The following is an 18,390-nucleotide window of genomic DNA, read 5'->3' as shown; positions in this document are numbered from 1 at the left end:
GCAGTAATTATCACCATGTGGGCTAGATGCAGAAGAGAAAAGGTATTTCGTTGACTGAATAACACTAATAGTGAAACAAGAAACCTGAAGACGGTGTACTTGATTGGAATCCGGATACGGTGATGAGAAGGGACATTCTATAACAATTATTCGCGTTCAAGCGGATCATATGAATAGAGAGAGGCGCTGAAAGGATCTGTTTTTCTGTCTTATAATTAGTTGTGACAGTAAAGGAAGAAAACCGTGTATGAGAAGCAAGAATACCGGCGACTGACGCGCGGTGTATGCAAAAGGGTCTAGCAACAAATTACATAGAATGAAAACATTTAGTTTGAGGCACATGCTGAGATTGTTCTGACAGAGTTTTCTTTCACTTCACGAGTCGCGCAATGATTATTCATGATTTAATTGCAGCACTGATTGTATACATCGAAATCTCTTATGGTATTCGTTGAATCGCTAATCTGACCAAAGTAGCCAAATTCAAAAAGCCGCGCCACATTTTTATCTAATCTAAAAGTTTGCTAAAGTTGAAATTTATTTCTGAATTTCAAAAATTTCAGCTGTAATCTCTGTTGGAGTCACTTGCAAAGTTATGTAAACTATCAAAAGTCAGTGTGTTGTCCAGGATAAAGTATCGATCGCGAGTAAACATGCCTGATATCTTGACGATCTCTGACCGAAGGTGTGCTTGACTCGCTTGACTCTAGCTTGGGTCTCGCACTGCCATTCTCATTTCCATTACCGGCCTGATCTTGGCTGCCATCGGGGACGACCTGACCATTTGAATCCACTATTGCTCCCTGGCTGATGAGATTGAATTCTTTTTCTCCTGCTACCCCATGAATAACAGCTTCTTTCGCACTTTCCAAAACCTTCATCTTACGAGTTTCACCTCGAATTTGTTCTAAGTGCTCGAAATAACCATCTTGAACTGGTGTTACATAAGTACCACAGAAAACACCAACTTCAAATTCTTGTGTCTTGGGATCGCGAGGAGAGAGTTCTGCACAAGCTGCCTTCAAATCCTCCAATGATTGATAAATTACTTCGTCCGCACCGATATGTTCAGCAATCGCATATCTATCACGATTATGTGCGACAAGTTCTTGGGGCGATGCAAGATCAATACCGTAAATGTGAGCGTGGGTAATGGGTGGAGCAGAAGAAGCGAATATGACTTTCTTTGCACCTGCCTCACGGGCCATCAATACAATCTCCCTACTGGTCGTTCCACGGACAATACTGTCATCAACCAAGAGAACTGTACGTCCGGCGAATTCAGACTCCATTGCACTAAGCTTGCGGCGAACAGACTTTTGACGAGCACCTTGTCCGGGCATAATGAAAGTGCGGAAGACATAGCGATTCTTGATGAATCCTTCGCAGTAAGGTATCTTGAGACGTTTCGAAACACTCTGAGCTGATGTATTGGAGGTTTCAGGAATTGGAATAACGACATCGATCTCTTTGACTGCCTCAGGGCCAAGAACCTTGCTAATTGTATCGGCGAGTTTATTTCCCATAGCTTGTCGACTTCTATGAACACTGATTCCATCGATAATAGAATCGGGTCTAGCAAAGTAGACATACTCGAATATATCTGGAGCATAGTTCTTTTGTGGAACAATTTGTCTGAAGTGAGGTTCGGAACCCTTTCTGATGATGACGGCCTGTCCAGGAAGAATATCCACGAGATCGCTGAATCCAAGTTGCTTCAAAGCAACTGATTCAGAAGCCATCATATAATCCTTAGCTCCTGTTTCGGTTACTCGAGAACCCAAGATGAGGGGACGAATGCCGTGTGGGTCGCGGAAACCGAGGATGCCGAACCCAGCCAACATTGCTGTGCATGCCCATCCTCCAACACATCTGCCATACATTCTTTCCAAGCTCTTGAAGATATCTTCTTCGTTGACACGGGCCTTTCCAGTCTCATTGAGCTCATTGGCAAAGATGTTGAGCATCAACTCACTATCGCTGTCGGTATTGATATGTCTATGAGCTTCGAAGTCGAGGAAACGCTTGAGCTCTGGGGCGTTGATCAAGTTTCCGTTGTGCGCAAAGGTAATTCCATAAGGACTGTTGACATAGAAAGGTTGAGCTTCGGCACTAGCACTGCTGCCAGCTGTGGGGTATCTCAAGTGACCGATGCCCATGAAGCCTGGGAGATCCTGAATGCGAGATCCATCTTGGAATACTCTTGAAGCCATACCGTTACCCTTGCATTGGTAGATTCGGCCTCCAGCGGCACATGTAGCGATTCCGCAGGCATCTTGTCCTCTGTGTTGCAAATAGTAAAGAGCTTCGTGTATTTGCGACGCCGCCGTAGTAGAATTGGGGTCGTCATATGCGGCCAAGATCAAACCGAGAATTCCGCACATTTTGTAAAAGTTTAATGGAGTAATTATATGAATTCTATGTCGACTCCGTTAGTTCCCTTGCTGATAAGGAATAAAAGACAAATTTGAGGGCATTTAAATTCAAACCACTGGACTCGCAGAATACTGCTTATGAGTGTAACAATTCGTATTTGTCGCCGGAACAAGTTCAGGAAGTTCAGCGTGGTGTAACTCATAGAAGAGAGCGTGACGTCCAAATTCGCGAACGTGTAAGATAAGGAGAACGGACTTACTCTTAGGACTTTTCCAATACGACTCTTTTGAGAGAAGTCAGAACCCGATGATTGTATTGTAAGTTGAATTTCAAACGGAAGAAACACAATCAATCCCGATGGAATTGATGGTGACTGAAAGGTCGAAAATTGAGCCGATACCTGCGAACAGAAGATAACTTTGACGACATTTTGAAGGTTTAGGATTTTTTTTTTCTCCCACATCCCACCTTGATAGACTGGACCGAAAAAGATCCTGCGTCGTTTCAGCAGGCGGTGAATGATCCTGTTATGGGCAGAATTATGACAAGCTCTTGGTACGTTATACACCCCAGACGGAAGACTCTCTCTTCTTGGTCTGAATAATGAGAAGAGAGGGGAATGAGAGGGGAGAATTAATATGAATAATTATATGATTAGTTCTTAGTAAGGAGAGAAGGGAATAGAGAGAGAGAAAAAGAGAGAGAGAATTAATATAAGTAATTATATAACTAGTTTAGTTTTTAATAGGGAGAGAGGGGAATGAGGGGGGAGAATTAATATGAACAATTATATGAATGACCAGTCCTTGGATCTACGACGTGATCACATGATAATGATAGTAAGGAGGTAATCGTTACTTCTCTCTACCTTCTTCGCTCCCTCGATAGATTCCTCTAACTTATATGAGTTTACTTCATTCATTAATCATCCAAAGGCTTTGTTCCTCCTCAGTCTTGATGGGTATGGTCGTTTCATCGAGATGTCAGGTTTTCATTGGTTGATCTTTCACCCCACCACATGCGACTCATGAAGAACCACTTCTATCGATAGGAACAATGATAATCTTGGTCAACCATGACGACTAAATATCACCCACCATTCACGACAGAGTGATGAAGCTGGGAAGTCATGAATACTGTACACTATCACTGTATCATTTGTACTATCTGTAAAGTATGACAGTCGGCCCCATGAGAAGAATGTGCCGTTCACAGACAATCGGGCCAAACATCCGATCGGAAGATGTCTCGCGACAACAGCGGGCAGTCATGCTTTTCAATAAGCAATCGCACAGTTGATGCCACAGCCGAACTGCACCCGCTGTTAAGAGCAGATTGGAGTACCTAGTCTTGTGATAGATGAGGTGGCGCTATGATCTCTCCAGTGAAGCCAATATCAAAACAGCGTTGCTCACTCATCGATCCTAGAACTGTGCTCTTTGGATTGTGGACCAGGGATGCTACCTTCTCGAATATCCAAATCCAAAGCCTTACCCACACCCATATTCGATTCAACATCCTCGAATAGTCTCTCATTATTTTTATTACTTGTCAATGACTCAGCCGTTTTATGTCTGGCTTCCCTACATCTGCATTAGCCTCGATGCATACAGTCAACTTCGATCCATAAGCTACCTACCTGAGTTTCTCCCGCTTCCACAATACTCTGATCGCAAACGCCGTCAGAATAAGAATGAACGAAAGTACGCTAATGGTGATGAACCCCTTTCGATACTGCGGAGCATCAACCTGTTGCCAAGCAATCAATGGCAACCAAGCTTGAAGAACGTAAGCCATCTCATTCATGGTTGCAATAATTATTGCCCTTTCTTCATTATCTTTATTGCAGATTTCATGCGCCCATCTGAATATTTGTCAGTATTTCAACATATACATGAGGCCCGTGGAAACTTACGCCATGCAAAGACCAGAAAGGCCATACCCGGAGCCCATGAGATAATAACAAGCCCATTTCCATCCAATGGGTATGTCCCATATCGCGAGAGAAACATAACATAAAATGTTCACAGCTCCGCCAAAAATAATTGGTGGCCAGCGTTTTCCGTTCAAAACAGCATCTGAAGTCCAGGCATACGCAAGTGTAGTCACAATTTGTACTGCGGAAGTACCTGTCGGGTATGTGTTTATCTGGCCCACTGTATACTTGGGATTTTTCGAGTCTTTGAGAAATTGAGAAAAAACTGGGGCCGCTCCGCTCGCCCCATTGTTGAAAGTTCTAAATGGATGTCAGCTAGATCTACAGTACATTCAATTACTCGAGTCTTACACATATAAGATGGTAAGAGCATACATATGCCAAGACGAGAAAATCTTTGTGATCTTTGCTTTGGTATATGGCTTTCTCTGCTCCCGACCTTCTAATTCCATGCGTTTCTTCCCATAGTCTAATTCCTATTGATTCATTAGCAAGGAAGACCAACGAGCTGGTTGATCACAAACCTCTTTAGAGAAGTACCACGCCTTGGCAATTTCTGGGACATCTGGGAGAATGAAATATCCTGCTATGGCGATAGGAAGGGAAATGACCCCATCAATTATAAACAGCCTGTGTAGAGGTTAGTCACCACACAGCAGGCTGATGATACTCCCTTTCGCTTTTCCTACCATTGCCAACCTTTTAGACCACCTCGGCCACCCAGATGGTACACGGAAGCCATCAGATATCCGGAAAACATTGATCCAAGTGCACCTGTAGCATGGAATATGCACGACCTTTTCGCCAACTCATCTTTCCTGTACCACGATCCGATGATATACTGCATTCCCGGATAGAAACCGCTCTCAGCCAGACCAATCAAAAAGCGTAATGCATATATTTGCGAAACGTTATTACAACGCGACATACACATTGTCAAGATTGTCCAAACTACCTGCAAGACTTTCAGCTAACATACTCAACCATCGTCAATAGGTATTTGGTACATACTTCAATGGTAGGAATCCATATAGAAGGCCGTACTCGAGTGAGTATAATGTTACTAGGAATCTCGCCAATTACATATCCTGCAGTCCATGTTGCGACCATGTAATTGAGCTGGTTTCCATACAAACCTAGATCTTCTTTCATACCCGAGACAAATGCATTGTTTATATTTTGCTGATCCAAGTTCTTGATGAAATATCCTACATTGTTGATTAGTCAAAATTGGGAAGTCCTTTCATTATGAGAGTACCAAATGCGTTGGAAATGGACAACAAAACTTACCCAGAGAAGCAAACGTCAAAACTGCCAGATCAAGCTTGAACAAAAACCGCCTTTCTTGAGGGGATTTATCCAAACTATCCCATATATAACTAGTCCACGTTTTCTTTGTTTCCTCCTTGATGATCGAGCTCGACACTTCTTCTGAACTGGAATTGTCGATCACGTGGCCATGTACAACCAAGTTATTTTTGTCGGAAGTCATCTTCAATGTTGAAAGAATTGATAGAGTGCCGATGAATGCTCGTTCTATATGATAGAAGTACCGTTGATTTATGTAAATCATCTCATACAAAATGTGCGGAACTACACCCTCGAAAGTTCGGGCTGCTGATATTTCGATATGATCCTTGCCATTGACACCATCGACTACCTAGTATTTATAACCCTACGTTGGCCGACAATTTTACCATATACATTGCTAAAAATTTCTCCAAAAGGTTTTCTGTAGTGATTGCGATTTATATTGCGGGCAAAACTTCAATGTACCCCTCATGACGTGCTCCATGCATAGGCTACGTGATGATAGATAAGATATTCGAAGCACTTCATTGGTGAGGTTTTGATGTCAGCCATACTCGTTCACAAAATGCCATGAAGGAATTGGTATCTAATCTTTTCCAAGTTGTGGTAACTAACGAGGCGAAAAATGGTGTAAGTTTTACTTATCTTGTCGCAAATATCGGAGCTTCCGACTTTCTAGTGAAGTCAAGCATCATTTTTTAGAAACGCAACAAACTCGCAACATGATATTGGGAAAGAGATCAGACTTCGCGAGAGAATGTTCTCTGGGACTCCCTAGCTTAAGTAGAATAATTTCAACGTTGAATATTGCAAATTAGACACTGCAGTAATATCAATCAAGTTTCTTTTACGTCGCATTTTCTGGTATTGACTTGGTCTAGTCTGATTTCTTGAGACTCATTCTCCTGCATTGGTTTTGAATAATGATGTAATGCGGATAGAAAGCGAATAACATTCGGTACAGTATATACCTAGGTAGTATACTTAGCTCATATCAGTCGTCTTACTTTTTGTCGTTTATGGCCCTAAATAAAGCTGTAATGGATTCTAACTTTCATTTATTTCTTTATTAAATATCTTATCTCAAAATATAAATCTAAATTCTAGTTTACTATTTAAGAATAGTATTAACACCTTAATATTTGAATAACTTGTTACAGTATAAAAGCTTATATTCGTTAAGAATAGTATATATATTGTTTTGATATAGAAATCTATAGTTATTTAATTCTGATAGTATATGTTTTATATATCGTGTTTAAGAGTTGGTGATTCTGGTGATGGGTGTCTCGGAATAGTATGCATATGGATAATTTTTGCGGCGATCTATTTGTTTTCAATTATATAATTCTTCTTTACTTACTTTAGCAGTGATCATCTAAACTACTTCATTTTTCTTACGTTCGAAATTGGCTCCAAGAATTCTTCGTTGCAAATCCTCAATCTCATCCTTCTTAAATATAACATCTCTTCCTCCTCAGTTGACCAAAATAATCAACATGCATTTCACCAAGTTTGCTACCATCTGCGCCTTAATGATTATGGGCGTCTCCGCCATCGCAACTTCTCACACGGCTACCCAAGCGATCCCCAAACCATCATAAGCGAATGGAATGATAGTATCAAAGTAAACCCCCCCTAAATCCCAACCCCAGAACCCATCTAACCACCCATCCACCTCCTAGCAAGCAACCCTCCTCCTCAACACCCTCAGCTCCCACTCCCCCACCTTCACCACCTCCCTGCAAACCCTTCTCTCAACCGTAAAACTTCAAGCTGACACTCACGGTTTCAACGACCAACTCCTCACTTCCATCGCCAACACCAAACCAGATACTCAAGGACATAATCACGTGCAAAGCGCATTCAGCGGGATCAATGAGAAATTAAGAAATCTCATCGCGCTTAATGCGCAGAGTGCGTCGTTTGAGGTTCAGGTAAAACGAATTGTGAATGCGTTGGAGAGGATTTGGTGTTTTGATTATTTGAATGGGGCTTTGAGGGCATGGAGGTCGGCAGGGGGTGGGGGGTGGTTCCGGGTGGTCTGGAGGTTTGTGGGTTTGATGGGGGGAAGGGGGGGTTTCCTGCTCCGGGAGTGTGAGGAGAGGCTTTTGATGCGGGGGTTTTGGGCTGGGGAGTTGGTGCTTGGGGGATTGGAAGTAGATGGCATTAGAAGTAAATAGGGAGGCTGAGAGCGGTGGTTTGTTTATTGTGTTTGGTTATTTGTTTTCGTTTATTGGATGCTTGTGAGCAGATGGAGACATTGGAGCGTTTTTGTATCTTTGCTTTTCGGTTGGCGTTATGCAGAGTCACTCTTTTTATCGATGTCATTTTAGGTGTTTTCTTGAGCGCGGAGGGTTGGAATGAAACTCTCACAAATAAGAATAGAATACCCTGAAGCTGACATGTATCTGAATCACAATACTAAATGTGTAGCGAATGTTATATTTTTGATTTTGATGGTTTATTTGCTCTTGACAGTCAGTGAAATAATGTCGAGTATGGACCGTGATTGAGTAGCGAGAGTAGCTATTTACTCTGAATAGAATAAGCGATGACTTTTGTCAGTATGCTTGTTTTCTAGCCCTAATCACGCATCCTAACATGGGGTTATCCCTGAGAGGAAGGTAGTGAGAGCACTACTCGAGAGCATTTAAATTTATCTGGGAGAAAGCAGTATGTTGACGATGATGAGAAGTTGCTATTAGCGAAGTGGCTTTGTGCGGCACGGAGACTTTGAGTTTGCTAGAATAGCTTCTTGCTTGGTTTGCTGATCGTGTGTTAATGTTTGCAGTGTGTCATAAGGTGGTTTAATCATCAAAAGTACTAATCGAAGTAAAGAAATGTTTATATAGTGTTTGAGGGCCCGTTTGACAGGCACTTTGTATAAATATTAGGCTATGTGCGTATAAGTTAAAGCGTGCATTTTTTACTAAAATTGTTAAAGTGCAAAAGTGTTTAACTTGTAGAGAAAAAAGGTAGTGAGGTTAATAACACCGAAAAACTTGATGAGACTGTTGATTCAGAGGCAGATAATGAATCGTATAAGGATTTACACTTTCAAATACATCGAATTGTTTTATAATCGAGTTGTTGAATTTTTGATGATATACTTTTTGTGCAAAGTCGAAATATTCACTTTTGAGAAAAATCGATAGTGATCCAAATGAATCGACTCAAAAGTATACACTTTAATTATATATATGAAGATCAAATGTGTACACTTTGATTTTGGTGACGCACTATTTATACAAGAATCGAGCCAAACGGGCCCTAAGATACAACTTATTTTGAACGAATATTTTTATGATGGTGAGCAGTAGCTAACCTTCACAATGTACCTCACCTACCCCTAATAAATAAAACTGTGCCATCTGAACGAGAAACGAGGTACTTCAATTTCATGTTATGATATGGCACACTCTGTTGAATCTTCTCTCACATTACACTTGCTTCGTGTCTTAGCGTACAACGTCAAGACAGCGGTTATGCTTTAGAAATTGGATTAGATGAAGGAGCCGAATTTCCTCATATCTGTTTGATGTAGGCTTACTGTTTGTTGCGTCTCTGGACCCTAGGGTTGGAATATAATTCAAACCCTATAGTCATTGTTGATCATAGAATTTGCGCTAGTTCAGCACACAACATTTAGGAACAGATTTGATCTTAAAATCACGATTTTTAGTTAATTACAAAGTGACTAGTCCCGGAAAAACGGAATTAGAACAGAAAAGAATGATTTTCAAAGGGGGTAGTTATTTGAACTCTATGAGATGAACCACTGAAGTACCAAGAGGTTTGTGTTGCAGTACTGCGGTACACACAGCTGATTTGCACCGCAGCAAATGAGACCAGATCAGTTTATCCCAAGATAGTTTAACTATGATTGATCACTGGTAGCTTTTGGGGTTTGCCATTAACGAGAATATAGTTTAGACGATATTTTGAGTGTAGGATTCGCATTTCCCAATAGCTTCTTTCGATGTGTGGGATTTCAACATATTATAAAGAAGAACATACATCTCTGGCTTTTTGATTGCATTCTAACAGTGCTTCTGAATTACTCGTTCCAATACTTCGAGCCCCCTTGAGTTCTAACTCGTTAGGAGACCACGTGCATTGTTGCTTTTAGGTGCAGCAACTGGCAAGACCAATCATAATTGCTTACAAAGACTATCATATACATAATGATTAGCAATATGAAACTCAACCGACTTGCCATCTCCTTGATTCTTGTCCTATCAACTGTTGTTTCGGCAGATCTATTTGGTACCACAAATCAACGGCGAGAAGTGACGATTGCACGTTTCACCAAAACTTCAAACACTACTTTCTATCATGCTAACTATCACTGCTTCCCCTAGAACCTTAATAACCTTATACATAACGCCACCGATGACTTCCGGCTCTCCAACAGAGACCTCACTGACGTTTTCAAAAACACAATTTTCGTCAACGGAATCAACATGGAAGTGCAACAACGCAAAGCCTTCGTCAAACTTGTAAGCAATAACGGAGAATCCACATTCACGCCACAATTTGGTTTGGGGCTTATGGAACGACTTACTCAGGAACTTAACGTGACACTTTTTAGTATCAAGAATATCTCTAGTGACGATCCTGACTCCGAAGATGATTCATTGCTGAACTATATTGCCCCTATAAATTTAATCAGATCTAATCAATTGATACCTACTACAGGAGCATTCCGGAATTAGACGGCGGAGACTTTGGGCGTGGAGCAAGAGCAGGATCTTCCGGGTCCTCTTATTTGTGAGATGTTTGACACTTCTACATTTAGCTATCCTATTTGTTAAACTCACCATTTGATTTAATTTTCTGTGCGATTTGTTGAAGCCTGGTGAAACTTCGTTTTGACGATCGGGTTCTAAGATTTGTTCATAGACAGTAACACGTAGTTATTTCAAGTTTCGATGCATCGAGTTGACTCAATCTCAAACTGGCGTTTCGTGAAGACGTTTAATAGAAAGAATTAACTTGCTAGATGAGCATTCAGAGAACACGCTTGGATTTTCTTCTGTTAGATAAGATTTTGAGCTAATTTATAGCATATATCTTCGGTTTCATAAGCCCAATAATACGGTTGCATTGCGGTCGTCGCGGATTCAGTTGTAATGTAAGGTTACAGTAGATGCAACCTTACTACTCTTTCTTTCCAATGAAGTGTAAATCCTCCAGAACACTTCGAATTGTCTTCTTTGGAAGGTGTCTGCCTCAGTCCATGATTGATATGTTAGTGCTGCGGGATTCTAAAGATGACAAACTGTCAACTATGGTACAATGGAAGTAAGTATCGATTACATAAATAGGAACTATTGTTGTGACTCATTGGATGTTAACAGTTCCAGGTTTAAAATAGCTTGGTCAGGCAGATTGACTGTCTAGACTAGTATATTATTCCAGGATTGATATATTGAACCGTATGAAAGCTTTTCATACGATGCTTTGTATATATTCATGTGAATTATATAAGGGATGTACTGAAAGACTAAAAACATTGAATTGAAATATTGGAAAAAGGTTGGAATATTGGGGAAGGCTTAAAAGAAGCTTAAAAAAGATCTGGAATGTGGAAAGAGAATTGGAATACAATAAAGTTTAGGAATCCAATATATTCAGACTCTTTTTCAGCGTTTCGATCTAGATTGTATAAGGCTAGCATTCCACACTGCTCCTAATGGATGCATATTTCTCGCACTACTGCGAAGCGCGGCTATTTCTACGAGGGCTCCTGGGGATGCAGTGCAATCATGCCAGATTCACGCCCGTCAGAACTAGTGAAATTTAATTACACAGATAGACTTTAATGTTGTGAGATTCTATACTAAATCACTTATTAATATCTTACTAATTAAGCGATATATTGATGATTAATATATATATAATATAATTTTATATCATAAAATTATATCATTATATTACTATATTGTTATATCTCTTATCAAATTGATTTATAATGAAATAGAATGTGATAAAATCACATAAAAGATTATTAATAAAATAGACCAAATTGATTGATTGTATTTTTTCTTTTTATAATATAAATGATTCTATAAGATTCGATTTAAATCTATCTTATTTATAAGTGTAAAAATTATTAGAATTTTATTATAAACTATATAAACCTAGGATATTCCTTAAAGAAAACCTAGAAAAAGCAAGCAGATTCAGTTCAATTAAGCTCTCTCTTATAATTTGTCTTCAATTCAACTCTCATACTATATATTCGATTTATCCCTTAAAGCTAAAAGTGACTAAGTCTTCCACTAATACTAGAATACTAATATTGTTATTATTATTCTAGAGCTGACCTCCAAGAGAAACGCTTGAACTCTCAGGTACACCCTATAGGGCTTTCTCGAATCGATTACATTACAACTATTTTTGAGTAGAAAGCATGATGTTTCAGTCGGAAAGAATGTACAATATCAGTAATCATTGGCAAAACACCTTTGAGAAATGCTAATTACAACACTGCTACGTTTAGGCACTCATAAAACAAAACAAATAAATATTCAATATTGACAAAATACTCACTTGAAATTGTTAGCAAGGCGTCAAAGTCCTGGTCCAGATCAACGTTCCATTGTCTGAGATTCAGTTTGTTATTAGGCCGCTCAACGAGTAGTTACTTACAGGGTGAATAATGGCCTTGGAGGATAGTTCAAGGACAATCTGTCAGCGGAGGGGACAATTTAGAATCTAGGACGGATAATCTACAGAGTATTTGCAGATTATCCACGGACACCTAATTATTTTTATCATGGAAAATGACTATGTAACTTCGGCACTTTGATCGGGGAATAGATAGTAATAAAGATAATAAACTAGATTCACTTCAGGTTTGATCATATTAATCATACCAACTATATATGCCTAGATTAGACAATGTAGTCGCCTATAAGGTATATGATATATAAGAATACGACAGCAATCAACGGTCAATTATCAAACACTTCGCTAACAGAGCGACGTGGCCTCCTGGTCAAGCAAGCTAGGCACCCTGATATAATTGTCTAAGAGACGTAAAAGGAAGTTTCTCCCTTGTTCAGTATTACAATCAGTGTAACACTCCCTATCATCTCTCTTTCATTTATAAATCATTATATAAAAATATAACTCAGTCGGATTCCAATCAAATAAAAGGATTGAAAATATCAAGGTTCTATATAAGGGCGTACGAACCCTCCATGGCACGTGACCGTCTACAATAGCCTCTTTAACTAACTCTCTTCGTATAAATTGAAAGCTTCGCTTCCAACTTCCTTTTAGTTCCTTATCAATGACTACAAATTACTAAAATACCCTTCCTTTAGTTTCCCGTCCTTCACATTCTGTAATAGGGTAGGTATATGTCGAGTAGATTCCGAATGAAACTTATGTAATATTTAGGGTAATAATGTATATTTAAGGCTGGTTAAGTCTAATTATATGTTCTGATTAACCCCCAGTATATACTGGACTATATATACTACACTAGCTTCCCTTTATTTACATTCTCTTATCCTTGGTTCTGTATTCTATGATGTAGGGACTCTCCTTTGTAGAATCATAGATATACCTTAGTATCCTGCCAAGTGTGAAGATCATCAGATATAAGAGTTCCTTGATTGCTAATCCATAGATCCTCTGTATTACCGCCTCCGATGGTTCGAGCCCCACCCAGCTTGGTAATCTGTGTCCCCGTGACAGAAAGTCGAAAAACATCCAAGTCAGCTCGAGCGGCATTATTTAAATAGTACAACTTTGGTGAAACGGTGGACTGGACAGTCGACCTCCAGTCCTACAATGGGAAGAATAGAACTGGTTGTGGCGGCAGCTCAAAAGTCTATGTTAGTCTATCTATCCGGACCGGTAGTGGAAGCAGTGATGGAAGCAGTGATGGAAGAAGTGGGACTAGTGACAATTTGTCTACGACCTGCGAGCCTTCTTGCATCTTCGTTCTCCCTCCGTTTCCACCGGGAACGACAACCACCGTTACTTGGCCTCTACTGACTACAAATTTTCTCTTTTCTTCCACTGGAGAACTCCAAACAGTGACATCAACAATCAGTGCTCCACTATTCGCGATATCAGAGGTCCATTTTCAACCAATTACAATGCACGCGACGCACAATGCAACCTATAAAATATTTCCCATGTAAAGTATTATGCCATCCTCATTTGTTTATACCATTCCCGCATTCCAGAATACGTTTTCCACAACCCCCATTCCCAGCGCTGATGACTTCGGCGGGCGGCCTGCATGGAGGAACCACTTGGAAATCTACCACGGGTCCAGATTCAAGTTCAAGTTCGAGCACTGCCGTACCTGCTGGTGTTTGGTTCTCGACACCACACCCAATTACTATCCAGCCATTGCCAACAGTGTCAATCGTCATTCCCCCGCTAACAAAAACTATCCCTTCCGTCACAATCTCAAGTGGCAAGCCTAAATCAACGAAGTCCGCCGAAGGTCATGGAACTCGTAACTGCAAGATATTTGGCTGCAAATCACATTGCGGCTTGTTTGCCTGTTACGGTGGGTGTGGAATTTTTGGCTGTAGTGGTGGTTGCGGTCCACTCGGATGTTTTTGGGGGGACTGTCCCCTTATTAAGTGTGGAGGCCTTGGTTATGTCACAGGGTGCGGATCTAGTGGGCCCGATAACGGTGGTAACAATAACAGCAATAACAATGAGAATGTCAACGACGATAATGATTGTGATGATCCTGTTACTGCGTTGGCGGGTACGGGGATTATTAGTAATTGGGGCCCTTCGCCAATGACAGAGTATTCGTCAACAACAAAGGTATGCTACTTAAACTCTCCTCTAGTCACACAACTAACGATGATGCTAGAATGAATGCCAGGAGTCCGTTGCATGCAGCGCCAGAGACACAAGAACAACTACTACCGACACAACACATTATCCTGTAACAACAGCAATCATGACTGGCTTCTACGATATAGATCGGACGCCTACAAATACCAATTACGATGCTATTGCTCCTTCTGTCATCGAAGCCGGATTGAAATATTACGGCTCCTTGCAATCAACCACTACAACAACGATCACTGCGTCGCTCACAGCAAGCATTTCTACCGTTACCTCCATCATATTGGTGACACCAAGACCAACACCAATGGCACCTCGAGCAGTCTGTTTCCTGCACGATGACACTCTTTGGTTGAATTTCAGATAATTACAAACAGCTTCGAAAGCGATTTGGGTGCGGCCCTGAAAAAGCAAGAAAGTGGATGTGGTGCCCTACTTGATGGGAAGGCATCCGATGCCATTATCCCTGGGTGACGTGGGGATTGAATGGGGACAAGGGAGTATAGATTTACGTTGCCAACGACAATCAAGGCTGGGTGCGTGGAAAGAGCTATCGCTAGTGCTGGGGGACCTAGTGGACTATCTTGTGATGAAGTTTAGCGATATTCCAATGATCCTTGGAGTAGCACTTGAGCTTGGCTTATCTGAAGTCTTGACGCTGGTCTTTGCATTAGTCTCGGTATTTGAATTTGGCTTGATTGAAGTTCCAATGATCGAAGATTTGATAGAACTAGTTCCGACAAAGGTATATGAATTGCTAGTAGAAAAAGGGGTACTCTTAACTAAGATAACCTTGAAGGAAACTCAAGTAATCTTGAGGCTTTCAGTGGAAGTGTACTTGAAAGATTCGCTGGAGGTAGTCTTCTTCTTCAGGATGCAGTATATGCAGTATTCACAGTGTAGTGAGGAAACGGGCAGAATGTATGATATGTAAAGCCTGGCTGAGCGATGGTGACTTCCAAAGAGAGCAGTGACTTCCATTCTTCATTCTTGCTCAATACAATAAATAGCAAAGCATATGACATAAAAATAAAAAGCTGCCTTGAAATAAATCGTTGTCACGGTCAAATCCTTCAACGATATCTGCATATGAAAGTTTGTATAACGTGATTTATTATCGAGTGGATTATATCATCAAGTGAACCACTTTCTGTTACGGGAGCTGCCTCTAGGGTCACGTGGAAGTGTCTAGAGATCTCTCGAGGTGGTTTAGACTAGACTTCAAGTAGGAATTCAATAAGGTTGTAACTGGTTGCAATTCTCGTAACTATAGTATGAAACTAATGATTGATCTTGAGCACGAAGCTCTATATTGTAATGAAATCCCATTCCCTTATATAGACCTTCGTTCTCTGTTGTCCCACTGCTTCCCACTGTGTCCCACTGGGCCTTACTCAGTGGGACTCAGTGGGACACCTTGGTCAGGTGATATTTTAATCAATCTAGTCATGTGACGACCTCGGTCGTAACACTTTCATCTCAATAAACACTTTTAAATTCATATTATTTAATAATAATTAAATTAATTGATTAAAATTATAAAGATTTTAATAATTTAGGATCTATTAAATCATTTTGATAAGTCCTTATATTATACCTAGTCTTTCCATATTTATTATAATATTAATTAAAAGATACTTCTTTATTAGAATTCCTCTCTTTTTAATACTTATTATATTGAATTTAGATATCAACTTTTTATTAAAATAATATATCAAAAGTCTTTTATTTAATAAATACTTCTCCTTAATATAATTGAGTTTTTTTTATATATTAATATTTATTTAATATTTTATTCATTATTCGAAATATACAAATCTCTATATTCAAAAGTATATTTTTATAAATTAATCTTTTTATATTTTTAATTAAAATTAATATAATTTCGAATATAGATATAGGGAAGTTTGGTTGATAACAAGTTATTTAAGATTTTATTAAAATTGATTGAGAAAAAGCTTTAAATAAATTATAAGAGGTTTAAGAGATTTATAAATCTTGATTAAAAAAGGGGGGAGTAGGTGTACGAATTCAAATATTTAGTTTCGAAAGTATAGCTTTAGAATTGAAAGGTATTAAATCTATTCCTTGAAATTCTGATTTTATATTCTAAAAGATGATTGATTCTTTATATATAGTTTTAAAAGCTATAAAGAATTCAACCTTCGAAATATAATTGATATGTATCTTAATAAATCCATCAATTTAATCACCATATGAACGTTTCAGGTTATTAAAATAGTTAATATCAAGTGGCTAAGTTAAATAACTTAAATACAATAATAAACTTAAACATATAATATTGTTCTCTTTGTAATATACTTAAAAAGCTATTGATTTATAACTTTTATATCTATTTAGCATCAACATTCGATATTTACTCTTTCTTCAATTCTTAATATGCTTATCTGTTACGGGAGCTGCCTCTAGGGTCACGTGGAAGTGTCTAGAGATCTCTCGAGGTGGTTTAGACTAGACTTCAAGTAGGAATTCAATAAGGTTGTAACTGGTTGCAATTCTCGTAACTATAGTAATGAAACTAATGATTGTTCTTGAGCACGAAGCTCTACATTGTAATGAAATCCCATTCCCTTATATAGATCTTCGTACTCTGATGTTGGTTGGAGTTTCTTGGAGTCCTGGCTCCCAAGGACCTCCTTGGAGCCCTGGCTCCTGGGGACTTCACCACGTGACACTTGTCACATGGCATTCTGTTACCCATCGTAACATTATCGAAGTATTTCAATTAACGTGGTTTATCATCATGCGGCCCATATCATCATGCGGCCCACTTTCACCTCAATTTGTATTTTTAAATCCATATTACTCAACAACAATTGATTCAATTGATTAAAACTATTAAGAATCTAATAATCTAAGATCTATTATATCGTTTTGACAAGTTCTTGAATTATGACCTGGTTTTCCACACTTACTACAGCATCTATTAGAAGATACTTCCCCATTAGGATTCCTCCCTTTTTGATGCTCGTCGCGTTGAATCTGAACATCAACCTTTTGCTGAGATAATATATCAAGAGCCTCTTGTCCAGTAAATACTCCTCCTTAACGCAATTGGGTTTTTTTCGCACGTCGACGCTTGCTTAATGCCTCATTTGCTACCCGAAGTATACAGATCTCTGCACTTAAAAGTGTATTCTCATAAACTAATCTCTCTGTGCCTTTAGCTAGAGCTAGTACAGTCTCAAATATAAGTGTAGAAGAGCTTGATTGATGACGATTGATTCGAGATTTAACTAATGTTGATTGAGAAAGAGCTTCCATAGGATTGTGAGGAGTTTGAGAGATTCAGAGGTCTAAATTGACAAAAGGAGGAGGACTAGGTGTATGTATTCGAATATCTAATTTTGAGAGTACTATTTCAGGATCAAAGGGGACTAATCCTGTTCCTCGGAATCCAGATTTCATATTCTGATTCGTGATCGATCGTTGATATGCAGCTTTGAAAGCTATAAAGAATTCAACCTTTGAGATATGATTGATATGTGCCCTTATAAACCCCTCAATTTGAGTACCATATTCTTGTTTTAACCTATTAAAACATCCGACATCAAGTGGTTGAGTTAAATGACTTGAATGCGGTGGTAGGCATACGCATATAATATCATTCTCCTTGCAATATGATTGAAAAGGTATGGATTCGTGGCTTTCGTGTTCGTCTAGCACCAACATTCGGTATTTGCCTACTCTGCAATCCTTTGTATGTTTATCGAAGTGTTTTAACCATTCCAATCCTGTCTCATTGTTCGTCCACCCATTGCTAGTAGGTTTAATAGCCCAATCTGCAGGAAGATCGGTTTCCGTATACCAATTGGAAAGATGCACCTGTCCTTGAACCACCAGGAATGGAGGTATGATTTCCCCTACACTACTACCGCATATGATCGCTGTCGCCCATTCCCTATTGC

The 18,390-nt window shown here is 39.4% G+C and overlaps 3 protein-coding genes across 3 annotated transcripts; 1 reads left to right on the top strand and 2 right to left on the bottom strand.

Moving 5' to 3' along the window:
• Nucleotides 1-559: 559 nt before the first annotated feature.
• EAF01_004204 (uncharacterized protein) lies at nt 560-2,384 on the bottom strand (the record flags this gene model as incomplete). The annotated part of the gene is made up of 2 exons (XM_038912458.1): nt 560-602; nt 658-2,384. The coding sequence occupies 2 exons, from the start codon at nt 2,382-2,384 to the stop codon at nt 560-562; spliced, it is 1,770 nt and encodes a 589-aa protein (XP_038772142.1).
• A 1,403-nt stretch (nt 2,385-3,787) lies between these two features.
• On the bottom strand, nt 3,788-5,804 carry EAF01_004203 (uncharacterized protein; the record flags this gene model as incomplete). The annotated part of the gene is made up of 8 exons (XM_038912457.1): nt 3,788-3,959; nt 4,016-4,240; nt 4,292-4,612; nt 4,664-4,788; nt 4,837-4,942; nt 5,002-5,267; nt 5,324-5,520; nt 5,603-5,804. 8 exons carry the CDS (start codon nt 5,802-5,804, stop codon nt 3,788-3,790), a joined length of 1,614 nt encoding a protein of 537 aa, XP_038772141.1.
• An 8,063-nt stretch (nt 5,805-13,867) lies between these two features.
• On the top strand, nt 13,868-14,828 carry EAF01_004202 (uncharacterized protein; the record flags this gene model as incomplete). The annotated part of the gene is made up of 2 exons (XM_038912456.1): nt 13,868-14,434; nt 14,484-14,828. 2 exons carry the CDS (start codon nt 13,868-13,870, stop codon nt 14,826-14,828), a joined length of 912 nt encoding a protein of 303 aa, XP_038772140.1.
• Between the last annotated feature and the right edge of the window lie 3,562 nt (nt 14,829-18,390).

The sequence above is a fragment of the Botrytis porri genome (genome assembly GCF_014898465.1).
Source record: "Botrytis porri strain MUCL 3234 chromosome Unknown BPOR_005, whole genome shotgun sequence".
NCBI lineage: Eukaryota > Fungi > Ascomycota > Leotiomycetes > Helotiales > Sclerotiniaceae > Botrytis > Botrytis porri.
The sequence above is the reverse complement of the archived record's forward strand: the minus strand, read 5'-3'. Positions and strand labels throughout refer to the sequence as shown.